Source organism: Dysidea avara, chromosome 9 (genome assembly GCF_963678975.1).
Source record: "Dysidea avara chromosome 9, odDysAvar1.4, whole genome shotgun sequence".
Lineage (NCBI taxonomy): Eukaryota > Metazoa > Porifera > Demospongiae > Dictyoceratida > Dysideidae > Dysidea > Dysidea avara.
In genome coordinates this window covers 23,046,873-23,069,978 of record NC_089280.1, presented here as the reverse complement: position 1 = coordinate 23,069,978, position 23,106 = coordinate 23,046,873, and the positions used below count along the sequence as shown (strand labels likewise).

Genomic DNA, 23,106 nt, shown 5'->3' with positions numbered 1-23,106 from the left:
TGAAGATTATTTCCTTATAAGGCATTGATAAAGCTATATTAGTCATCAATCTGTTCTATACTTAGTAACACACTACCTAATAAGGAAATATTTATAATTTTATACGTAATGACGCTATCATCTGGGGACGCAGTCAAGGTCGTATAAAAACAACAGGTCGAAGTGGGTATGACTTTAAACTTAAAGAATCGACTACCTTTTAGTACACACTGAAGAAGGAAAATGTCTAGTGCAGAACAGTGGTTCAATCAGATGTGCGATGCAGCCACATTCCAAGGAGTCACTGATTGTTTTCGTAACATGTGCAGTGAGTTAGGACTGCAGGATACTCATTATGAAGCGCTCTACCCCGCCCTGAAAGAGAAACTGACAGCTTGGAAGTGTCAAGACCTTTGGAAACTGTTAGACAAGAGATACGGCCTTCCAGAGTATGATGGACAGCGTGCGTGTAGTAATAAACGAGTTTGTGTTATTGGTGCTGGGCCTGTGGGACTGAGAACTGCCGTAGAGGCAGCGTTACTAGGTGCTAAAGTGGACGTCGTGGAAAAGAGAAGAGCATTTTCACGAAACAACGTACTCCACCTATGGCCATTCCTTATCACGGACCTAAGAAACCTTGGAGCAAAGAGATTCTATCCCAAATTTTGTGCTGGAGCCATAGACCACATCAGTAAGTTGACATGGCTCATATAGCATGCAATTAACACATATAAAACACCTTGACTGTTTACATGGGTGTGAAGTAGAGGCAATAAATACACAGTATTATGCTCCATAGGTATCAGGATTCTGCAATGTATGCTGTTAAAAGTGTGCCTACTGCTTGGCGTAAAGGTGTACGCTGGTGTTGAGTTTCGTGGCTTGGTAGAGCCGTCTGGGGACAAAGGGTGGATGATTGACACCTCACCATCTTGTGACATCTCCCAGCATCAATATGACATTATTGTTGGAGCAGATGGGAAGAAGTATAGCCTACCTGGGTTCAGAACTAAAGAGTTTAGAGCTAAGCTAGCAATTGCTATCACTGTGAACTTTGTTAACCATAATTCCACAAATGAAGCATCAATTGAAGAGATCAGTGGAGTATCTTACATCTACAACCAGAGCTTTTTTGACAACTTGAAGAAGAAACATGGCATTGACCTTGAGAATATAGTCTATTACAAAGATGAGACACACTACTTTGTCATGACGGCCAAGAAGCACAGCTTGTTGAAGAAAGGAGTCCTAGTACAGGTATGCCTTTAGAGTATTAATCTTGCAACAGTTATTATAAATTCTTATTTTTAGGATAAAAATGACCCATCTGAATTGCTCTCCTCTTCCAACATCAGTAGAAAGGCTCTGTTAACTTATGCACAAGAGGCGGCTCACTATTCCACCAAAGGGAGACTGTGTGTTGATGAGTTTGTTATCAATGATAAAGGGGTTGAAGATGTTGCGTTGTTTGATTTTACATCACTTTTTGCTGCTGAGAATGCAGCCAGGATTGTTGAAAGGGAAGGAAAACGATTGCTCATGTGTTTAGTAGGTGACAGTCTACTTGAGGTAAGATTAACAAATAAAAATTTCTCCATATTAAGTGTTTGTTTTTTTGTATAGCCATTTTGGCCTACTGGATCTGGCTGTGCTAGAGGCTTTTTGGGAGCACTTGATGCAGCTTGGATGATGAAAGGGTTTGGAGCTGGAGAAGATCCTTTGAAACTGTTGGAGGAGCGTGAAGCTATTCACCTGCTTCTGCCTCAGACTACACCACAAAGACTGCATAAGAATCATGCAGCGTATACTATCAATCCCTCTACCCGTTACCCTAACCTTTCTGGAATTGTTCCTCTTGCAGAGGTGTCTAGTCTTTATGATGTTGGGACTGGTCCTATAAAGAACATGCCAAGAACACCACAGCTCAGATCTGCTGAGAAGAGACCACCTGCTCCGATGGCTGAAGCCAGTGATAGAAAGAGGAGCAAAGATGATTCTGTGGTGCAAGAAAGATTGCAACCAGTTTCAATAGAGCCTGCAAAGAAGCCAAGAATAGTTGACACTCTTACAGACACTGTACAAACTAGTGCAGCCTGTACCCCTCCTCCTTTTACTAAAACTCACTCACCCAAATCTAAACCTAAACTGAGAAATGTTAAATCTGAAGGGAGATCATTGTTCCGCCCTGCACTGAAACCTAAACCCACAATCACTTTCTCAAATGACTCACGTGTGCACAAGATCACACACAAAAAGAGTGCTACTAAACTTCAAGCAAAAGGCAACCCCGTGACATTGCTATCTCATACTAAAGTGACAGCTGAAGATAGCTCAACACATAAAGATACTATACTCAACAAACCTAGTACACAAAAACCAGTTGTACCAGGTAGTAAGCCTGATTTACAAAACTCGCCAGCACCCAGTGAGAGCAAACCTCCAATGGTTCACAAGTGTTCTCCAGTAGTCAACCATTCTTTCCCAGTACAAAGTAGAGATCCTTCGCCACCACCAAGGGAGGTAAATGTGCTGGAAATGAAGGCATCGCTGGAGAAAAAGTTTATAAATGCTGGATGGAATTCATCTCCAAAGAAAGAAGTTGCTAGACGTTCCACAGTTGGCACTGTTGACTTGTCAGGTATGAGAGTGCCAAAATCTGCCTCCTTTTCCGACCTCAAGAGTCAGCAACAATCCAGTTCTCCATCATCCATTGCTTATTCTAAACAGCACTCCGACAAGCACCATAAACTAAACCACCAATCTTCTGATAAAAAAAATGTAGATAAAACAGCTAATGAAAAAGTGACTTCTGCTAAAAAGCAAGATCAGCCAAAACAGACTGCTTCACAGGAGAAACATTCGTTTTTGAAATGGTTGAGAGAACCGGTAGCAGCAGTTGTAGCATCATTCAAACACACTACTAGCGGTAGCTATAGCCCCAAAGATTTTCCAGACGGTGGTAGTGACAAAGATGAAGGATCTTATCACACCCTTGATAAGGAGGACAATAGTACACTTACATTGCAGCAAGCCACACCTACTAAAGCAGCCACACCCACCCAGCAATTAGTTACTTCCACCACAGATGAACCTACACCTATGTCACCAATGGAAACTACTCAAGAGAGAGCTATTACACCTGTACAGCAAGATTTACCCATTAAACAGGTTTCGCCAGATCAGTTAGATGGCCTATTATGGGAGAACGAAGCGACTACATCCAGCAGTGAAGTACCTGAGGATGCCATTAGAATACAATCACTCATCGATAGACTAGAACCATCAACGGTAAGTTAACTTGTCTCATTTAACCACACCATTTTATTGTGTTCTCTTTCAGGATGACAGCAGCGATGGGGGTGGAACGATGATGGCCAGACATCAAGCAGCACTATCATCCAACAACCAGTCAGGCATCTTTTATCTACTAGATAATTTGCATGCGTCATTACGACGTGCCATGATATTGTTAATAATATTAATAGTTTTGGTATAGCCTGTTTATATCTTTGCTGCTTTGTACACCATTTATCAAGAGAATTGAATGCTTACTTGCCAATAGTGCCAGTTGTTTATCTTGTAGCCAATAATAAGACAATGGGTTTTTACATGAAATTATCAATTTAGTATTGTGTGAGTATTAATGGTACTCAATAGACGAGGGAAACTGTTGTAAAGGTGAAAACAATTGGTGACTTCAAATTTTTGTAAAATCAAAACATTTTGGTGTGGGTCTTCTCATCACCAAATAGTTTAAAATTGCGTTTGTGCTACTGTAATTATTTTACCATGTGGTTTTTCTGTAACATGTTAGTTGTTATGGTGGAACCTCTTGGTAAGGGACAGTTTGGGACCTTTTCATTGCAATACAGACATGTCCTCTTTCGGAGGTAAAACGTAATATTTTGTCCTTGGAGACCTCTGAGAGTCCTTTGTGAGAGGTTCCATCATATTGGTGTAGTCATGTGAGATGTGCACATGGGTGTAACAATAGTTGGAAGGTATTTCAGCTGAGTTGGGTATTTACTATGTAATACCTGATTGGGTTACAAGTTGACAACGGTGATTGGAGTACCCTCCCTTGTAATTATATATTGTAATTTCATACTGTGAAGAGTGTAATAACTGACACAAAACAAACAAGTCAGAGATGAATAACTGTTTTGGGTACACTTTTCGATACACTACTATCATGCATTAACATTAAAGTACATACGACTTACAGCCTACATATAGCTGATACTGTTATTTTGATAGTCAATTTATCTTGCAGTCTTCTGGCCGCATCTTTATTCTGGCTCTGAAAGATATGTTCGTAGTAGTTTACTCCTTATATACAGCACACAGCTTAGTACGTAATACACAAACTAATGGCGGATGTTGTATTGCTAATTGACCAACACAGTGTTGGGCAGAAAACAACTTCCTTTACACACTTTAAAAAATAAATAGGGACTGAGATGAAAGTTGCATACTCGGCAACTTACCAAACATGCAGCCAAGCACTAGTTTGCTCTAAGTACAGCACTCATATACTTTATGGTACTCTGCTTAAATTTAACCTTCATGTACTGTACTTCCGTACTGAGGTACCTTCCACTTTGTCACACCATGTGCATACCCTTAAATTAATGTGTGTCTGCGTGTTTGTTCACATGAGCATGTATGTAGCATACTCTGTATGTGGGTTTGCACTGTGGAGGGTGGTACTGTATGTATGGGTGTACATGTGTGCATCCCACTGTTTATTTGATGAACAGAAACCATCTGAGAAACTCAGCTCATTAAATTAGTCAAACTGTGGGTAAACTACCAAGAGAGTTCCTTCCATGAAAGTCTTTTGTACTATGTGTCAAACTTGTTCAAAGTGTAAATGGTAAAATCATATTATTATACAAGTAAACATACTGGTACTTTACATCTGTACCATCAGTATACCACATGATATCCATGAACAGTTATCCATACGTATCTGTCAGTAGATTACGTGTCATGTGGAGAGTGCATGTTAAAAGTTCTACTATATTGTCTTCAAAATAAATTGTACATTTACAGTAGAGGCAAATATTGTTTTCCAGAAGAACTTGTATCAATTTAATCAGCCAAATTGAAAAGTTTGCATAGCAGTTAGCTTCTTTGTGCCGTAGCAGAGAGTTAAAATATTTAATTTTGAGCAAAATATGGGTGAACATATGAATATTGTGGTTGCATTTTATTGATGGTTCTTGGCACGGAATCAAATTAATAATGGTACGTGGCCATGTGCAACCATCCCTACAATTGATATTGACATGTAGCTACCCAAGCTGCATGGGAGCCACCACCATTTAAACACAGGATAGACTTCCACATGCATACATGATTGTACAAAGTTATGAGAAGTATATATTAAATTTCTAATGCCATGAGAATTGTTTCAAAAGAGAGGTTCCACTCCATTGCATTACATAATGGATAACTCGGAAATTGTACTCAACACATTGTCAATATCATTTCTATGTTTAGCCAAAAGTTAATGAAGTGAATTAATGTGTACATTTTTGTAATAGTAGATGTATCTAATTTTATGCTACATGCTCAGACCACATATTGTGTTCAGTGCAGTTTGTTCTACTTGTACAACATACAGTATTTATGTAACGTAATATTTAATAGACTCATTTTGTTTTTGTTTTAGGCGCAAGAGACGTGGGAGCTTGACTGCTCTACATGAAGAAGAACTATCAGTTGTTAAGGTAAATACTGCAGTGTTTTATAGCCATAAAATTATCCTACTGTGCTGGTAGGTAGAGCCGTTGTGGTTGGCCAAAGTGAGGGCATCACTCAGCAAATGTCTGGAGAGACTACGGAAGGGATATGACATTGTTGTGTCTAAAACAGCACTAGAAATACTACACACCATTTCCAAGTATGTTCACTGCATCAGTGACTATTAAAATTGGACTGAAATTTTCTTGCTTAACCATAATGTGTTCAATGTCAAAATATTTGACACTTTGACATTTTTGGTTGCTATGGTAATGGCTTAATTATAATTATGTGTGTGTGTGCAAGGTTGTATAACTCAGACGCAACAGAATAAGTATGTAGTTAAGACTGTTTGACACCGTTTATGCACAGTTTGTTTTTACTATCACTATTATGCAAAGGTTATCCTGTTTTGGAGATATAAGTGGTTTTTGCACAGACCTGTTAAAATTTGGATATGATGCCCTAATATTTCAGTCCTGACAAAGTAATGTTAAACTAGGAGCTTACGAGCCGCCAAAGGTGGACAAAACTAAGTTTTCAGACAGATATGTTTACTTGTCAGTGCTTTACAAAAGCCTACACTTTTATGCTGTGATCATTTAGTGCCTAGAAGTTGGAACATTCCATGTACTTGTTTTTAAATTTATTCTGAGTGGGTCCACTGCAGATAAACATGTGGTCTTGTACACTGTGTGCACATGTCCTTATATTTGTGGTATTTGTGTTGACATTTATTGGATATTCTTTTTACATAGCAATGTGGAACAGTTTCCAGATGATGACAATTATCGACGTGTTCGTATTTCAAGTGAACACTTCAGCTCTAAAGTCTGGGACTATCCCTGCTGTCAAGACTTCCTTATCAGAGCTGGGTGGATGGAGGTTAGCCTGATAAACTATTATAGTATGTAGTTTTAGGTTTTGTTTTTATGTATGTGTGTTAATTATATATTATTGTGAGTCATATGTTTGCTCTTTGCTTTTAACTGTTTAGAACTTTATTGTCAAAATAGTCACGCAACCAACTGTTCATTCAGCTGTCATGTTCTGCTTGTATACAGATTGATGATTTCATTGTTGTTCCCATTGACCATCAGCTCACCATATCACTAGCAGTTATCGAAAAGCATCTTGAGTAAGTGTTAGGTAGATACCTTATATTGTGCAAACAAAAGTGGCCTTTTCTAATAGACAGCATGTTACCCAAACCAGAAAGTTTAAACCATACTGTACTGTATGGTCATGGTAAATGTAGTGTGATAGAGAATATTTTGAATTACACATAATTGTTGCGTGATTTTTTGCTATCATTTACCAATAAAATATGAACCATTTGGCCTACGCAATATGCAGCAGACTGGCCAAAACTTAAGAGTCAGTTATTCATTTGTTAATGTTGCATTCTTATTGTCCATACATAGTATTGTGAACAACATGATATGGTCACTTCAAATTGAGTTGCCTGAACCTCAAAAGCCTACAGTAATGGAGAGATTACGTCGGCAGCAGAGAGCCAAGCTGTCACGACGAGAGTCATACACCTCACGAGTTGTCAACATGGCGACTGAGTCAGTAGCTCAGGCTGCCCACCATCAGAAGCAACGACGTTCTTTACACTCAAAGTACCGGCCATCACAGTCTGGTAGTGAAAGAGAGGACTCACTGAGCAGCCCTAGTCCAGAACCAGTAAGCTTCCTTTGTAATTTCTGTGTAGTATTTATTGTGGATATTAGCTACCAGAGCTTAGTGAAGGTCGTGTGGAGGAGATCGCAACAATTAAGGCAGCTAGGACAGCCAAAAGAGTCTGGCGGAAGCGTCTTGCACATAATATCTTTTCTAAGCCAGAACAACACTGGAAGCCAAAACTGGAGGCAGAGTTGTATGACATTGAACAAGACAAGGTACAGGATGGTTTGTCATTAAACGAAGTTGCATAACTTTCATTCCACTGCAGCCAAGTGAAGATGACTACAAACCTCAACCTTTCTTATCATCTTTAGGTATGGCGTGTTATTATGTGTAGAGTGAAGTGTATTTTTTGTAAGGTTTTAAACTAGACAAATGTGACAAGCTGATCAAAAACTGGTCATTTTTGCATATTCCTTGAATTGCTTCTCTGTTATCTGCAGTAACGAAGGAATGGACAGCCACACTTTTGTGAGAATAGTCTTGGAGTTGTAGCGCTAGACAGTTGGAACAGTCAATTTGTACAGCAACAATATGGCAAATAAAATACAGGCACTTGTTTAATTAATCATAACTCATGACTGAAACAAGCTACGAAGATTGGGTTTGACTTCACCATAAACTGACAAATCAATCAAGGTATAGTTTTTCCCGTACATCTCCATGCGGACAAAGAAGAAGGTTATTGCAACAATGAAATGACGATGGTAAACTTACATCATAAATAAGTGCCTATAACTCACGTGCCTTACTCCCCATGAAAAGGCAAATCTGATGGTGTATAGGTTTTATTGATTTCAGTGTGCATACCAAAGCAATTAAAACATGCATAAACTTTTATGTAACATGCATAATTTTGCCCAGTGTATTTCAATACATTTTTATTGCAAAATAAAATTTTGCGAAAGTGGCAAGTTTTTGCTCAGTGGGTCACAGACATGCAAAATAATGCTAATGTAGCCCCTGTTTAGTATGGATGGCCCAAAGATGACCACGTTTTACTGTACTTTAGTATGTGAACAAAACTTTTTCGAAGACCTTCAGTTCTCTTAACATGCAGAAATTACAATAGTATGATTATAGATGGACCAGTTGGGAAAGGGTCAAAGATGCCACTGATACGACGACACACAGTTGGCAATACACCACGGAGCATGAGCAGTAGCAGTGGACGTAGTAGTCTATCACCACCACCATCTGATGATGTCACAACATCACAGAGTGACCTAAACAGTGATGATGTATTTAGTGATGATGTCAACAGTGACCATGACAACAAGGTATATTAAATGATAATTCTAAACACTAGTGTATTTAATATGAATTTTATACAAAGGAGTCTGCTGTTGGGCAATCTCCCCCAAGGCACAAGGAAGATGATCTTATAAAAGATGCATCAACAGTGGCCAGATTAACTTGGCAGCAACGAGAAAGTATGTCACCCTATCTGGTAATGTTTTTGTCACAGTCATATCTGACGTTGGGTCCATGTATACAAAGTACAGTAGACTCAGTTATCTGAATGCCAAAGTGTCTCTGGAAGTGTTCAGATAAGTGAATAGTTTGGATAACTGAAGCCCTTACATTTATATACACGCACTCTGTTCAAATGCTCTAATAGAACATACACTTGTACTCAAAATGCCCTAATAGGACAGTCATTTCCGATTTTGGATAAACAAGGGTACAGACAGACAAGGGTTGGATAACCGAGGGTCTACTGTATAGTATGTCCAGCCATCGGTTTGTATTTGTTGGTTTGTCTCTTTATGCCATTTGACCGTAGTTCTCCAACTATTTCTCTATCATTATTGACATTGAGATGTGTCTCATTGCTATTATGTATCAGTTATTATGTTGCTGTGGTTCATTGTCATTTACAGAACAATTTGGAGATAAAGTGAATAAAGAAATACAAGACAAGAAAACTGATAGTACTAACGATACTTCCATTGATACTACTGAACAGAAAGAGGAGTCACCACAATTACAGTTTAAAAGAGATGAGTTGTGTGACCTGCCTGAAGAGGAGGATGAGGAAGAAACTTGTGATATTAGCAATGAGCACAATCACTTAGCTGAGCACCGCAGACAAGAGGAGAAAATGGTTCTTGAAGCTGGTAGCAAAGCAGCTGAAATAGCTAAAAGTGTATTCGGTAAGTTAATGCATTAGACTCCAAGATAATTATAATGTGTATTTACGTACTTTTCCATAGGAAAATGAAACAAATGATTTTTTTAATCCTATATAAACTCTATTGTGGTTTTATCAGAATGAATTATGTAAATATGATTGGTTGAATAATATATTATATTTATATTGTTAAATTGATAATAAAGATCTGCCTGTGTATTATTTACAACCATGTAATGTGGGCAGGGACAGTTATTGTTAGTGGGTGTGATATGCAGAGAAACTGATCTAGATTATATTTCCTTGGAAAGTAAACAACATACACTGGATAGTACTGTACAGTAGTGATCCTGCAATTCCTTGAGCTAGACCCCATCTGTTGATACTATCTCCGTATTTTATTCCGTATTGCTCTGTCTTTACTCCGTCTTGGGACCATTATTCAAATTTTCACAGCAATGAACTACTACTATCACTACAGTATAATCTAGTTTTGCCTCAGGCTATGCTGTACTTCAAAAAATTTGTTCTAAGATGGAGTTAGTATCAGTACATGCGTTTTGCTGTAATGTTACTAATGTACATCTGTACATGTCATGCTAACTAGATATATAATTATTCCATTACTGAGTGCATCATGTGGATAGCGATGCTACATGGACAGGGTATGCAATGTGTAATGCTTCAAAAGACAACTGTACTGATATAGAGCACACAATAAAAATAGGAAAGTGTTTATTCATTGTTAATTAGGGATAGCTATAATTGTAATATTAGGCTTGAGCCAATTATACTAATAATATGCTCTGAAGATGACCTGTTATTCTTTTGAGTAGAACTGATAAATTGAGCCCATTAGACCAGATGTATAAACTTAAAAGTTTCTCATCCTCCAATACTCAAAAAAAAACAGTGCAGAATGACATATTATTTTTATCAACTGGATAGCTAAAATTAGCTATCTAAAATAATGCAAGAAAACAGTAGTGTGCATAAAATTATGCTTTTATTCTAAATCAAGATTATGATCAAGAACTGACTGTTTTATTAGAGTACATTAGCGTTTCTTGACTGCTGTATTAGAGTAAGTGACTGCTCTATTATTAGAGTAACCATAACTAATAGACACCCCATACGGAGTAACCTTGTTCATGCTCACGATTCTAATGCTTCAAAATATAAATTAATTATATACCCACCAAGTACATGTACGCTGCATGATTGTGACAAATTGTCAAAGTATTAAATTCCACCTATTATCATCCAACAACCCAGATTTTATTAGTGGTATTAACTCTTGGCTGTCAGATGACATTAACAATAATGAAATGTCTACACCGGAGCTTATGAACTGCCGAAAGCAGTTCACCACCTTCAGCGGTTCATAAGCTCCTGTAATAGGTCATTCTGGTGGTTAATAAATTATAACGAATGACAGTAAAATTGTATCCTGCAAGATTGACCTTGAAGATAGCAACTTGCTTGTTATAGCTGTATAACATCCTCCCAACAATAATCTATCATTTACTTATAGTGGAAGATTGCCATTGTCATAAAATCAGTGAAGTACTCTGTAACATACAAATTATTCGATATCTATAAGGAAGCACTGACATAGGCACAGATTAGTGGTATAGAAGCAATGGTATCAGAAATTATTTATGACGCTCATAAGTGTGGAATATACTTGTAGACCCAATGTAATAGGGTTGAGTGATATTAAGAAAAGTGCACCACAATATGGAAGTATTTATCACAATAATCAGTATTGTCACAATATTATATGCTCATTAGAAAAATCATGTTATATTCATATGTACAAGTTTTGCTATGGGTTGTATTGTTATATCCATCCCATAAACAATTATTAAGCTATTGGCACTGAATATAGCTTGTGATTTGCTACATTTGTGAGGCAGTTAGATTAATGGTATTTTATTTTGTAAGCAATATGATATATCACAATTTGGTAAAAATAGCCTCAGTACAGTTATCATCTCATCACAATAGCAACAATGTATCAATACATTGCCCAACCCTATAACAAAAATTAATAGTAGTAAATAAATGCCAAATTAGCAGTTCTAGAGTTGCTAGTAGAGATTTGAACCTGGTTTGACTTGTTGTGCAGGGATATACATTCCCAGCAATAATTATTAGATGAAGCATTATCAACTGTTGTCAGATTTGAGTCTGTATGTATGTATACTGAAGTGGTGATAGCACTTGCAGAACAGTATTGATTAAAGTAACGTTTCTGAATTAATAGCTAAATATTTACATGAAACAACCTGAATAGTGTATGCTGAAAATGAAAAAGAGTACTTGGGTATATATGTGAACTACAATATTGTATACTAATATTATTATGGCTTGAAACAGAATCCTATAGCTAGATGTTGGCAGTGGCGTAGCCAGGAAAAAATTTTTACCGAGGCAAAGTTTATACATTGGCCAAATTGAGAGGGTCTATTTCTGACTCAATTGATTCACAAATACTTTTAAGCATGAGTGGTACAGCATTGGCAGGTTGGATAAAGGAACTGAACCATTTCAGAAGACTCTGGGAATTTTTCTACATGTCATAAGTAATGCTCCAGCATACAGTATACCATGCTTCAATTATTAGACTAGTTTAATTGCATGCAACACAACTTACTCCGGAGATATTTTGAGCGGTCAGGCCATTCATGAACTGCATCCATGAACTGTCATAGTCATGCACACTACTTTTTATTGATCTGATGTGATGTTTAAGCCTGAGATAATTGTCTCTTTCATGTGATGCTCAACTGCATGTGCTAAGCATGACAAGCTAGGAAGTCTGGGGGAATGCTCCCTCAAGGAAAATTTTGTATATGCTAAAAGGCATGTGGAGCAGGTTATTCTTTTAGATTGTAACTGCTAATGCATGATATACATGATCAATTAGCTCAATGCCATGCAGTTATCTCATTGGAATATTTGAAAAGTAATGTAAAGACAATTTACATGAATAGAAATGATCAAGCAGTGTAATGAGAACAGTGGCTATAATCTGTATTGAATGCTCTATTAGAGTATATTACAATGACTGCTCTATTAGAGTATCTATATCTTTTACAAATTCAAGCCACACAATTGACACAAAATAGAATCTATGGCTGTAGTACTAAGCAGGGCTGGAGCCTATGGTGACATGGTGCCTTTCATGGTGCTGGATCACTTTTCAGCTACTGGGGTACAGTACTGCTGTCTAGTAACGTCTGAGTAGAAAATCCGGGGTGCCAAAACTCAGGCCTGCTCAGCCTGTTGTTGAGCATTTTTACCGAGGCAGCTGCCTCGGTTGCCTCAATGGTAGCTACGCCACTGGTTGGAACTTCTCCTAGGACAGCTAGTCAAACAATTGGAGATCCCTGCTTGTATATAGCTTCAAAAAGGGCGATAGTCTGGTTGCTGTATAATTGCATAATATTATATTAGCAGCAAGAGTTAATGAAAAAATTTAGGTTAAGTATTGAAACATGCACACTTTCAGAAAAGTATCAAGCACAAGATATAATAGAATTGCATCATATCTTAGGAGTGAATGATATGACACTGGCAGTGTTGGAATGGACAACGCATACAGAGAATATCCTGATGGAATTGTAAAACTATCCAAACTCCAACAGACGCAAGTAACTATATTCCCTACAAGTTGGTGACAGGAGAAGATTTATCAAAAATTGTACTGGTAAGTTGCTATATTTAATTTTGCTACTAGTGCTAAGCTAGTTATGATGTTTGCTGGAAATGTGTGACTAAATTCTGTGCTAAACCTAACAAACTGGATAGCTGTGAAGTAAATTTTCCATTAGTTGAAAGAAACTCAGCATTACAGGGTATATGGTCACTCTACAAGAAAAATGTGTCCAGGGTATATAGACTAAATATTGATACTGCTGATTAGGTCAGTGTCTCAGTAATCATGACTAAAAGTCTACCTCTATAGTTACATTTTTCAGATTGGAGGAAAAGTCATAATTATAAGTTGGAGAGTTAAACCAACATAATGTATCGTTATTGTGAAGGTAACCAGTCTACAATTGTTATGATAAAAGTTTGTTGATTTCAGTCATGGAAAGTCAAACACATTACTACCAAGTATTGTACCAGGGGTGCATCCACGATTTTTACAAGGTGGTTTCCAGATTTGCTATAGTGAGTTATTGATGCAAGGGTCTTAAAATTTACTAGTTTATAATACAAACCATTTTATTATGATCAATAATGGCTTATGGCTAGTCAGCATACTGTTGTGGTCCTCCAATCAAAACTCAAAACTTTTCATTTAGGTACTAAAATTAATGTTTCAAGCTAGTTTTGCATTTAGATTATGTTTTAATATACCCGTTTACCATTTTCAATGTTCTATTAGAGGAGTTTTTACTGCTTTATTGGAAAACAGGACTGCTCTATTAGAATATCTCTCACAATATTCATTAATGTTTTTCTTTGTACGTAGTTAAATTTATACTAGTACTCTTGTTCTCCTGTAAGGAAGTAAGTTTCCTTTCACACTATACGTAGCTATACTGCTCTGCTCTAGATCTATTCCTATTTTTCTGTATATTTGTGCAGCCAAATTATAATGGTTTAGTAATCCTGCTACAAGCCTATACAAGTTTAAATTTCAAAGGGGATTTCCGGAACCTTAAGAATTCCCCATAATATGCCCCTGTGTACCATTAATATAAGAAAAGAAAAAGTCTTTAGAAAACTTGGAACTAAACTATTGCAGTGACATGCATGATTATCAATACGATGTTATGACCAACAGACTGACTGGGAAAAATATATCAGTTGTGAGAAACTAATGAGATCAATGACAGGATTTCACCCAATCACTGATTACAAGGCTTAGCAAAAGAATGTGGACACAACTGACAAAAGCACCAATTTTTTCTGTGAGTTCCTTACCACATAATATTAAATTTTGATAGGATCTGCCTCAGGCACGGCTTGTGGGAAGCCATTCAAGGCTTAGCAAAATGCTTGTTTTGCAATTTCGGTGTTTTAAATGGTAATATTGAGACTTTACAATAATCTAGAGTGTTTCAAGTGGCATTAAATTATGTTAGTAAATCTAAAATGCTCAACACATGTCTATATTTTTGTGTTTTGTTCACAATTACTCTATTAGAGCAGTCGGGCAGTACTGTTGCCACAAAGATAAGCAATTATCCACTGTGCTTTTTTACATGTAGTTGAACCACAATCACATAAAGCATGTAATAATCCACCACCACAAGTATCCCAAGGCTGTGTTGTGCCCCACAGAGAAATCCATATGCATACTCCTCAAGCATGTGCGTATTTTCATAGATGGAACCTCTAGATTAAGCATACAGCCCAGGAGCATTTACCCCCTCAGAAATTTAACGAAGTATTTGCTATATTAAAAGCTAGTAGAGTACATTTCATCAATTGTTTGCTTATGGTACAACAAATGTATCATAGTTATAGCAGAAAGATGAAAATAGCAAGGAAAAGAATCAAGCTCTTCTTAAAACTAATCTGTGCTGTATGGTCAAACTTATATTTGCAGGACTCATTTATTGAATGTGGTAATTTGAAAGACTAATGCTGCTAGAACAGTCAACATCTACAAAGTTCTGCTACATAATGAACAGCTGGTTCAACGATAAAATTATCAAGCTACCAGGTGTATAGATACTTCGCAAACAAGCAAACACTGTGAAATAGGTGGGATATAATATGGTACTTCCAGTGGCTTATTGAATACAAATAATTAAGCCTTAATATAAATCCTGTATTATACTCATCTTATACTTTAGTATAATCCTTACTATACTATTGCATATATGGTTTCAGTTTATTTACCACATTACCTGAAATAGCTTATATCTAATGCAGGGGCGGTGGAGCAGGCCAAAGAGTGAGAGGGCCAGGCAAGCTGTGAGTTGAAGACCAAAAAAAAAAGGTCACAGCCTGCTAACAATAGCTGCTCTCCACCAATTATGTCTCCTTATTTATAACTACACATACGTAGCTAAGTAATTTGCTACACTGCTTCTCTGAATACTGTGACTGTTCTATTAGAGTATCTTGATCCCTTCTTGCAAACAGTGTCCCAAAAAAGTTGGGGGCATGATCTAATACAATGCCCACACTATACCATCACATATGTGGTTTCAGTATGTTTAACACAATAACTAAAGCTTTATGTGAGATTGTTAGTATAACATATGCAGGTTATACCAAGCTTTTTTATATTCAATAAGCCACTGGAAATACCATCTTATATCTCTCATTTTTCAGTGATAAATAAAATGAATTCTATAAGATGAATCCTGTGACATCTGAACGACTACAATATATATATGTAAGAATATCTCATTTAACTATGACAAACTAATTACTGCATAATTATAGCTATTGGATATTCATTTCCATATATAGTGAGCAACTATAGAGAAATTCCTCTATACAGTTTAGTTACATAATTATAAAGTTTTTTGGATAGGCCCATTTTGGATCCTATAAAAAAATTAAAGTTGAGGTTGTACTACATATGTGGAGAAAAGTTTGGTACTTTTGTCACTTGTGTCCACATTAGTTTTAATTAAATTTGGCTTTAAGCAGCCTAACTATAAGTGCAGTGTTGGAAAAGCCTAAAGCACTTGTCCAGAATGTTCAACTGAAAGTGACCACTACTATATATAGAAAATGTTCTAGAATATTATTTCAAAATAGTATGAGCATGCACCCTTTTTATACAGCTTGATGTTGCAGCTAAAACTATTCCAAACATTCCCATATAGTCACTATAAACACAAGTTATAACTGTGCAAGTGAAATAATGTATTACTCATGAAACAGACAAGACTAAACTGTTACAATGTATAATTATAATCTACCATGGTAGCTTAACAAGATACTATACCATAATTCACTTAATTTTTGTGTAAAAAAATATTAATTCGTATGATTTATGTGAATGACTTGCTCTATTAGAGCAGTTTGACTCTTGTGTAACAGTTTTTGTGTAAGAAATTTTCATACAAGTTTTGCATACAAAAATTATCTTACAACAAAAAAAAGAGCAAATTACAGTACTTAATTAGTAAATAGCACTAAATACTATTGAAAATACAAGTAAAAGTTAAATAATGTTGTCGCATGTGACATCCCTAACAAAAACATTGTGGACATAAAGTCAGTGTTAACCACATGTTAACTTAATTTACAAAAACTCACTACGTACTGCTAGTTTAGTGTTACAAGATAACATAGCTACAATACTCTTTGCAGACTTTCTGTTGATATTATTGCGGAAAATACTAAACACAGTTAGACTTTCAATAGACTGTAACACTTCTGCGATCTTGTGTAAACCTGTACTTTGAAAATAATTTTCATCTAGGCACAACTCTTGTAGGTTCATACTGTGACGTAACGACACAGCAATATCATCTGCAGCTTCATCATCAACTCCATTGTTAGCAATACTCAACTTTTTCAGTGATGAATTCTTTTCTAAACTTTTAACAATTTTAATTGTACCTGTTGTTAACAACTTATTATAATCTAGATATATCTCTTGTAGTTTGGAATTATGATAAAACACAGCTGCGATGTCATCTGCTGCTTCAACACCAATATTATTGTTTGAAATACTAAACACAGTCAGAGTTGAAAATTGCTGCATAGCTTTTGCAACTGCAATAGCACCTGTTGATTGAAGACCATTTCCAGCAAGATACAGTTCCTTTAGTTCAGGGTTGCATAATAAAGCAGATGACAATTCATTTGCTGCTTCACTACCAGAATGATTATTTGAAAAACTAAATACAGTCAGAGTTGACATGCATTGCACAGCTTTTGCGACTGTAATTGAACCTGCTGTTTGTAGGTTATTTCCAGCAAGGTACAGCTCTTTCAGGTTTTTGTTGCACAATAAAGCAAATGATAGGTCTTTTGCTGCTTTACTACCAGCACAGTTGTTTAAAAACATAAATACTGTTAGGTTTTTAAATTGCTGCAAAGTTCTAGCAATTATGCTAGTACCAGTTGACTGAAAATTATTCCCACTGAGGTTCAATTTTGCTAATTTTCTATTGCTAAACAAAATAGATGCAATACTATCTGCTGCTTCAGCACCCACATTATTGTCTGCAACACTGAATGCTGTCAAGGTTGAATTATTTCTCAAACCCCATCTAATTTCGATTATGTCAGTTGCCTGTAAATTATTTCTCGCAAAATAAAATTCTTTAAGCTTATTGTTTTGTAGTAAAATATTGGATAGTCCATATACTATTTCATTATTCAAATGATTGCTTGAAAAATCCAACACCACTAGTGATGAAATATGGATACTTTGTAATGCATTTACAATTTTAGTAGAACTGGCTTCTTGTAAGTTACTAAGATACAATTGTTGTAATTGGATACTACAAGACAAAACATCTTCTAGTTTACTTGTTCTATTAGTTAGATCAACCTTGGTCACAGTTGAAGTATTCTGTAAACCTACTGCGATCTTAACAGTACCAGCAATTTGTAAAACACTTCCATTTAGCTCTAATACTTTTAGTTTACTACTATTCAACAAAACAGTTGCAATGTCATCTGATGCCTTAACACCAATACAGTCACTAGAAATATTCAGAATTGAAATACCATGTAAACATTTTGCAATTTTACTACCACCTTGTGTTTGTATATTGTTGTGGCTTAGATTCAATCGTTGCAGATTAGTGTTGTGGGATAAAACAGCTGTTATACCATCTGTTGCTTCATCATCAATATTGTTAGCAGAAACACTGAAAACAGTTAAAGTTGATGTACCTAACAAAGATCTTGCAATTCTAATAATACCTTGTGTTTGTAAATCATTGTTATCAAGGTATAGATATTGTAGTTGGTCATTGTTACACAAAACAGCTGCAATATCATCTGCTGCTTCACTTCCTATATTGTTGTTAGAAATATCAAGATAAATTAAGGATGTAGTATACAGTAAAGATTGTGCAATTTTAATAATACCCTCTGTTTGTAAATTGTTGTGATTCAGATTTAACCATTGCAGTTTGGTATTATGCGATAAAACAACTGTTATATCATCTGCTGCTTTACTTCCAATATTGTTGCTAGATATATCAAAGTGAACTACAGTTGTAGTATTCTGTAAAGATTTTGCAATCTTAATAACACCTTCTGTTTGGAAAGTGTTCCCATCAAGATATAACTTTTGCAGTTTGATATTATGAGATAAAACAGCTGCTATATCATCTGCTGCTTCACTTCCAATATTGTTATTTGAAAGAACAAATTCAGTTAGAGTTATAGTATTCTGTAAAGATCTTGCAATTTTAATAGCACCTTCTGTTTGTAAATTGCATCCTCTAAGGTGTAACTTTTGCAGTTTGATATTATGAGATAAAACAGCTGCTATATCATCTGCTGCTTCACTTCCAATATTGTTACTTGAAAGAACAAATTGAGTTAGAGTTGTAGTATTCTGTAAAGATCTTGCAATTTTAATAGCACCTTCTGTTTGTAAAGTGTTGTTATGAAGATGTAACCATTGCAGTTTGATATTATGAGATAAAACAGCTGCTATATCATCTGCTGCTTCACTTCCAATATTGTTACTTGAAAGAACAAATTGAGTTAGAGTTGTAGTATTCTGTAAAGATCTTGCAATTTTAATAGCACCTTCTGTTTGTAAAGTGTTGTTATGAAGATGTAACCATTGCAGTTTGATATTATGAGATAAAACAGCTGCTATATCATCTCCTGCTTCACTTCCAATATTGTTACTTGAAAGAACAAATTGAGTTAGAGTTGTAGTATTCTGAAAAGATCTTGCAATTTTAATAGCACCTTCTGTTTGTAAAGTGTTGTCATGAAGTTGTAATATTTGCAGTTTGCTATTATGAGATAAAACAGCTGCTATATCATCTGCTGCTTCACTTCCAATATTGTTATCTGCAAGACCAAATTCAGTTAGAGTTGTAGTATTCTGTAAAGATCTTGCAATTTTAATAGCACCTTCTGTTTGTAAATTGCATCCACTAATGTTTAAATTTTGCAGTTTGATATTATGAGATAAAACAGCTGCTATATCATCTGCTGCTTCACTTCCAATATTGTTACTTGAAAGAACAAATTGAGTTAGAGTTGTAGTATTCTGTAAAGATCTTGCAATTTTAATAGCACCTTCTGTTTGTAAAGTGTTGTTATGAAGATATAACCATTGCAGTTTGATATTATGAGATAAAACAGCTGCTATATCATCTGCTGCTTCACTTCCAATATTGTTACTTGAAAGAACAAATTGAGTTAGAGTTGTAGTATTCTGTAAAGATCTTGCAATTTTAATAGCACCTTCTGTTTGTAAAGTGTTGTCGTGAAGTTGTAATATTTGCAGTTTGCTATTATGAGATAAAACAGCTGCTATATCATCTGCTGCTTCACTTCCAATATTGTTACTTGAAAGAACAAATTCAGTTAGAGTTGTAGTATTCTGTAAAGATCTTGCAATTTTAATAGCACCTTCTGTTTGTAAATTGTATCCACTAAGGTGTAATTTTTGCAGTTTGATGTTATGAGATAAAACAGCTGCTATATCATCTGCTACTTCACTTCCAATATTGTTACTTGAAAGAACAAATTCAGTTAGAGTTGTAGTATTCTGTAAAGATCTTGCAATTTTAATAGCACCTTCTGTTTGTAAATTGTTGCTAGAAAGATATAACCATTGCAGTTTGGTATTATGAGATAAAACAGCTGCTATATCATCTGCTGCTTCACTTCCAATATTGTTACTTGAAAGAACAAATTCAGTTAGAGTTGTAGTATTCTGTAAAGATCTTGCAATTTTAATAGCACCTTCTGTTTGTAAATTGTTGCTAGAAAGATATAACCATTGCAGTTTGGTATTATGAGATAAAACAGCTGCTATATCATCTGCTGCTTCACTTCCAATATTGTTACTTGAAAGAACAAATTGAGTTAGAGTTGTAGTATTCTGTAAAGATCTTGCAATTTTAATAGCACCTTCTGTTTGTAAAGTGTTGTTATGAAGATGTAACCATTGCAGTTTGATATTATGAGATAAAACAGCTGCTATATCATCTCCTGCTTCACTTCCAATATTGTTACTTGAAAGAACAAATTGAGTTAGAGTTGTAGTATTCTGTAAAGATCTTGCAATTTTAATAGCACCTTCTGTTTGTAAAGTGTTGTCGTGAAGTTGTAATATTTGCAGTTTGCTATTATGAGATAAAACAGCTGCTATATCATCTGCTGCTTCACTTCCAATATTGTTATCTGCAAGACCAAATTGAGTTAGAGTTGTAGTATTCTGTAAAGATCTTGCAATTTTAATAGCACCTTCTGTTTGTAAATTGCATCCACTAAGGTGTAATTTTTGCAGCTTGATATTATGAGATAAAACAGCTGCTATATCATCTGCTGCTTCACTTCCAATATTGTTATCTGTAAGATCAAATTCAGTCAGAGTTGTAGTATTCTGTAAAGATCTTGCAATTTTAATAGCACCTTCTGTTTGTAAATTGTTGCTAGAAAGATATAACCATTGCAGTTTGGTATTATGAGATAAAACAGCTGCTATATCATCTGCTGCTTCCCTTCCAATATTGTTACTTGAAAGAACAAATTGAGTTAGAGTTGTAGTATTCTGTAAAGATCTTGCAATTTTAATAGCACCTTCTGTTTGTAAAGTGTTGTCGTTAAGTTGTAATATTTGCAGTTTGGTATTATGAGATAAAACAGCTGCTATATCATCTGCTGCTTCACTTCCAATATTGTTACTTGAAAGAACAAATAGAGTTAGAGTTGTAGTATTCTGTAAAGGTCTTGCAATTTTAATAGCACCTTCTGTTTGTAAATTGCATCCACTAAGGTGTAATTTTTGCAGTTTGATATTATGAGATAAAACAGCTGCTATATTATCTGCTGCTTCACTTCCAATATTGTTACTTGAAAGAACAAATTCAGTTAGAGTTGTAGTATTCTGTAAAGATCTTGCAATTTTAATAGCACCTTCTGTTTGTATATTGTTTCTACTAAGATGTAATTTTTGCAGTTTGGTATTATTAGATAAAAAAGCTGCTATATCATCTGCTGCTTCACTTCTAATGTTGTTATTTGAAAGATAAAATTCAGTTAGAGTTGTAGTATTCTGTAATGACCTTGCAATTTTAATAGCACCTTCTGTTTGTAAAGTGTTCTTTTTAAGGTATAATTTTTGCAGTTTGGTATTGTTAGATAAAACAATTGCTATATCGTCTGCAGCTTCACATCCAATATTGTTATTTGAAAGACCAAATTCAGTTAGAGTTGTAGTATTCTGTAATGACCTTGCAATTTTAATAGCACCTTCTGTTTGTAAAGTGTTCTTTTTAAGGTATAATTTTTGCAGTTTGGTATTGTTAGATAAAACAATTGCTATATCGTCTGCAGCTTCACATCCAATATTGTTATTTGAAAGACCAAATTCAGTTAGAGTTGTAGTATTCTGTAATGACCTTGCAATTTTAATAGCACCTTCTGTTTGTAAAGTGTTCTTTTTAAGGTATAATTTTTGCAGTTTGGTATTGTTAGATAAAACAATTGCTATATCGTCTGCAGCTTCACATCCAATATTGTTATTTGAAAGACCAAATTCAGTTAGAGTTGTAGTATTCTGTAAAGATCTTGCAAATTTAATAGCACCTTCTGTTTGTAAATTGTTTACACTGAAATATAATTGTTGCAGTTTAGTATTATGAGGTAAAACAGCTATAATGTTGTCAATTTTGCCATCAATATTACAGTTCGATAAGTTTAGCCCCTTCCATTGCTTATTAGATAATTTTAATAGCAGAACTGTAATTGTGTATAGATCACCAGTTGACAAGGCCTGGTTACTGAGGTCAATGTTTCCTCCCCGGAATTTGACAGAATGTGACATATGATTATCAACTTCCATCATGCAACAAAACAAAAACAGATATTGTAGTTTATTAATTTGTATTTTGTTTGAGATGTTAGACCTACTGCCTAAAGGTGAGCGAATATCAGAGAGAATTAACTCCTTGAGTACAGGATCATTACCATCTGTAATGCCAATATACATCATCCATGTGTTCAAGTAATGAAGACTCCAGAAAGAAATGTCTAACAGTTTTAATATATCAGCATTTGGTAGTGAGGTAATATGGTAGGCTGCCATGTATTCCTGAATAGAAAAATGGAGGAACTGAATATACTCACCATCTTCCTTCTTCGGATGCTTAACAGGTTTAAATAATCCAAGCCCACAGCAGTTAGCAAGCACAAGATGAGGACAAGTTGCATCAATTTCAGTGTTCATAAAAGCCACTTGGTTTTTTTGTAAGGCAAGGAAAGCAAATTGTGACAACTTTTTAACCACTTGATCATATGGATGAGGGAATTCACTGAGACGGGAGATATTGGCAATTATAATTCCATTGTTTTTCTTAAGATAATAAACTATTGTCATAATTATAAACTTTCCATAAAAATTTGTTTGAGTTGTT

At 35.4% G+C, this 23,106-nt stretch overlaps 2 protein-coding genes across 2 annotated transcripts; one reads left to right on the top strand and one right to left on the bottom strand.

Moving 5' to 3' along the window:
• The first annotated feature begins 88 nt into the window (after nt 1-88).
• On the top strand, nt 89-9,779 carry LOC136266713 (uncharacterized). Its single transcript, XM_066061719.1, has 16 exons — nt 89-670; nt 779-1,236; nt 1,291-1,548; nt 1,603-3,267; nt 3,320-3,387; nt 5,657-5,714; nt 5,766-5,887; nt 6,486-6,612; nt 6,792-6,865; nt 7,152-7,416; nt 7,464-7,631; nt 7,685-7,730; nt 8,500-8,696; nt 8,753-8,849; nt 9,300-9,572; nt 9,633-9,779. Exons 1-16 carry the CDS (start codon nt 223-225, stop codon nt 9,638-9,640), a joined length of 4,332 nt encoding a protein of 1,443 aa, XP_065917791.1. The 5' UTR covers nt 89-222; the 3' UTR covers nt 9,641-9,779.
• Nucleotides 9,780-16,470: 6,691 nt separating this feature from the next.
• On the bottom strand, nt 16,471-23,069 carry LOC136267600 (protein NLRC5-like). The gene has a single exon (XM_066062759.1). The coding sequence runs from the start codon at nt 23,067-23,069 to the stop codon at nt 16,779-16,781; it is 6,291 nt and encodes a 2,096-aa protein (XP_065918831.1). The 3' UTR covers nt 16,471-16,778.
• Nucleotides 23,070-23,106: the final 37 nt, after the last annotated feature.

Coding starts and splice junctions, on each gene's coding strand:
- LOC136266713 (XM_066061719.1), top strand. CDS start 223: ATGTCTAGTGCAGAACAGTGGTTCAATCAGATGTGCGATGCAGCCACA. Junction 1,549..1,602: donor TAGGTGACAGTCTACTTGAG/GTAAGATTAACA, acceptor TTTTTTGTATAG/CCATTTTGGCCTACTGGATC. Junction 3,388..5,656: donor GCACTATCATCCAACAACCA/GTCAGGCATCTT, acceptor TTTTTGTTTTAG/GCGCAAGAGACGTGGGAGCT.
- LOC136267600 (XM_066062759.1), bottom strand. CDS start 23,069: ATGACAATAGTTTATTATCTTAAGAAAAACAATGGAATTATAATTGCC.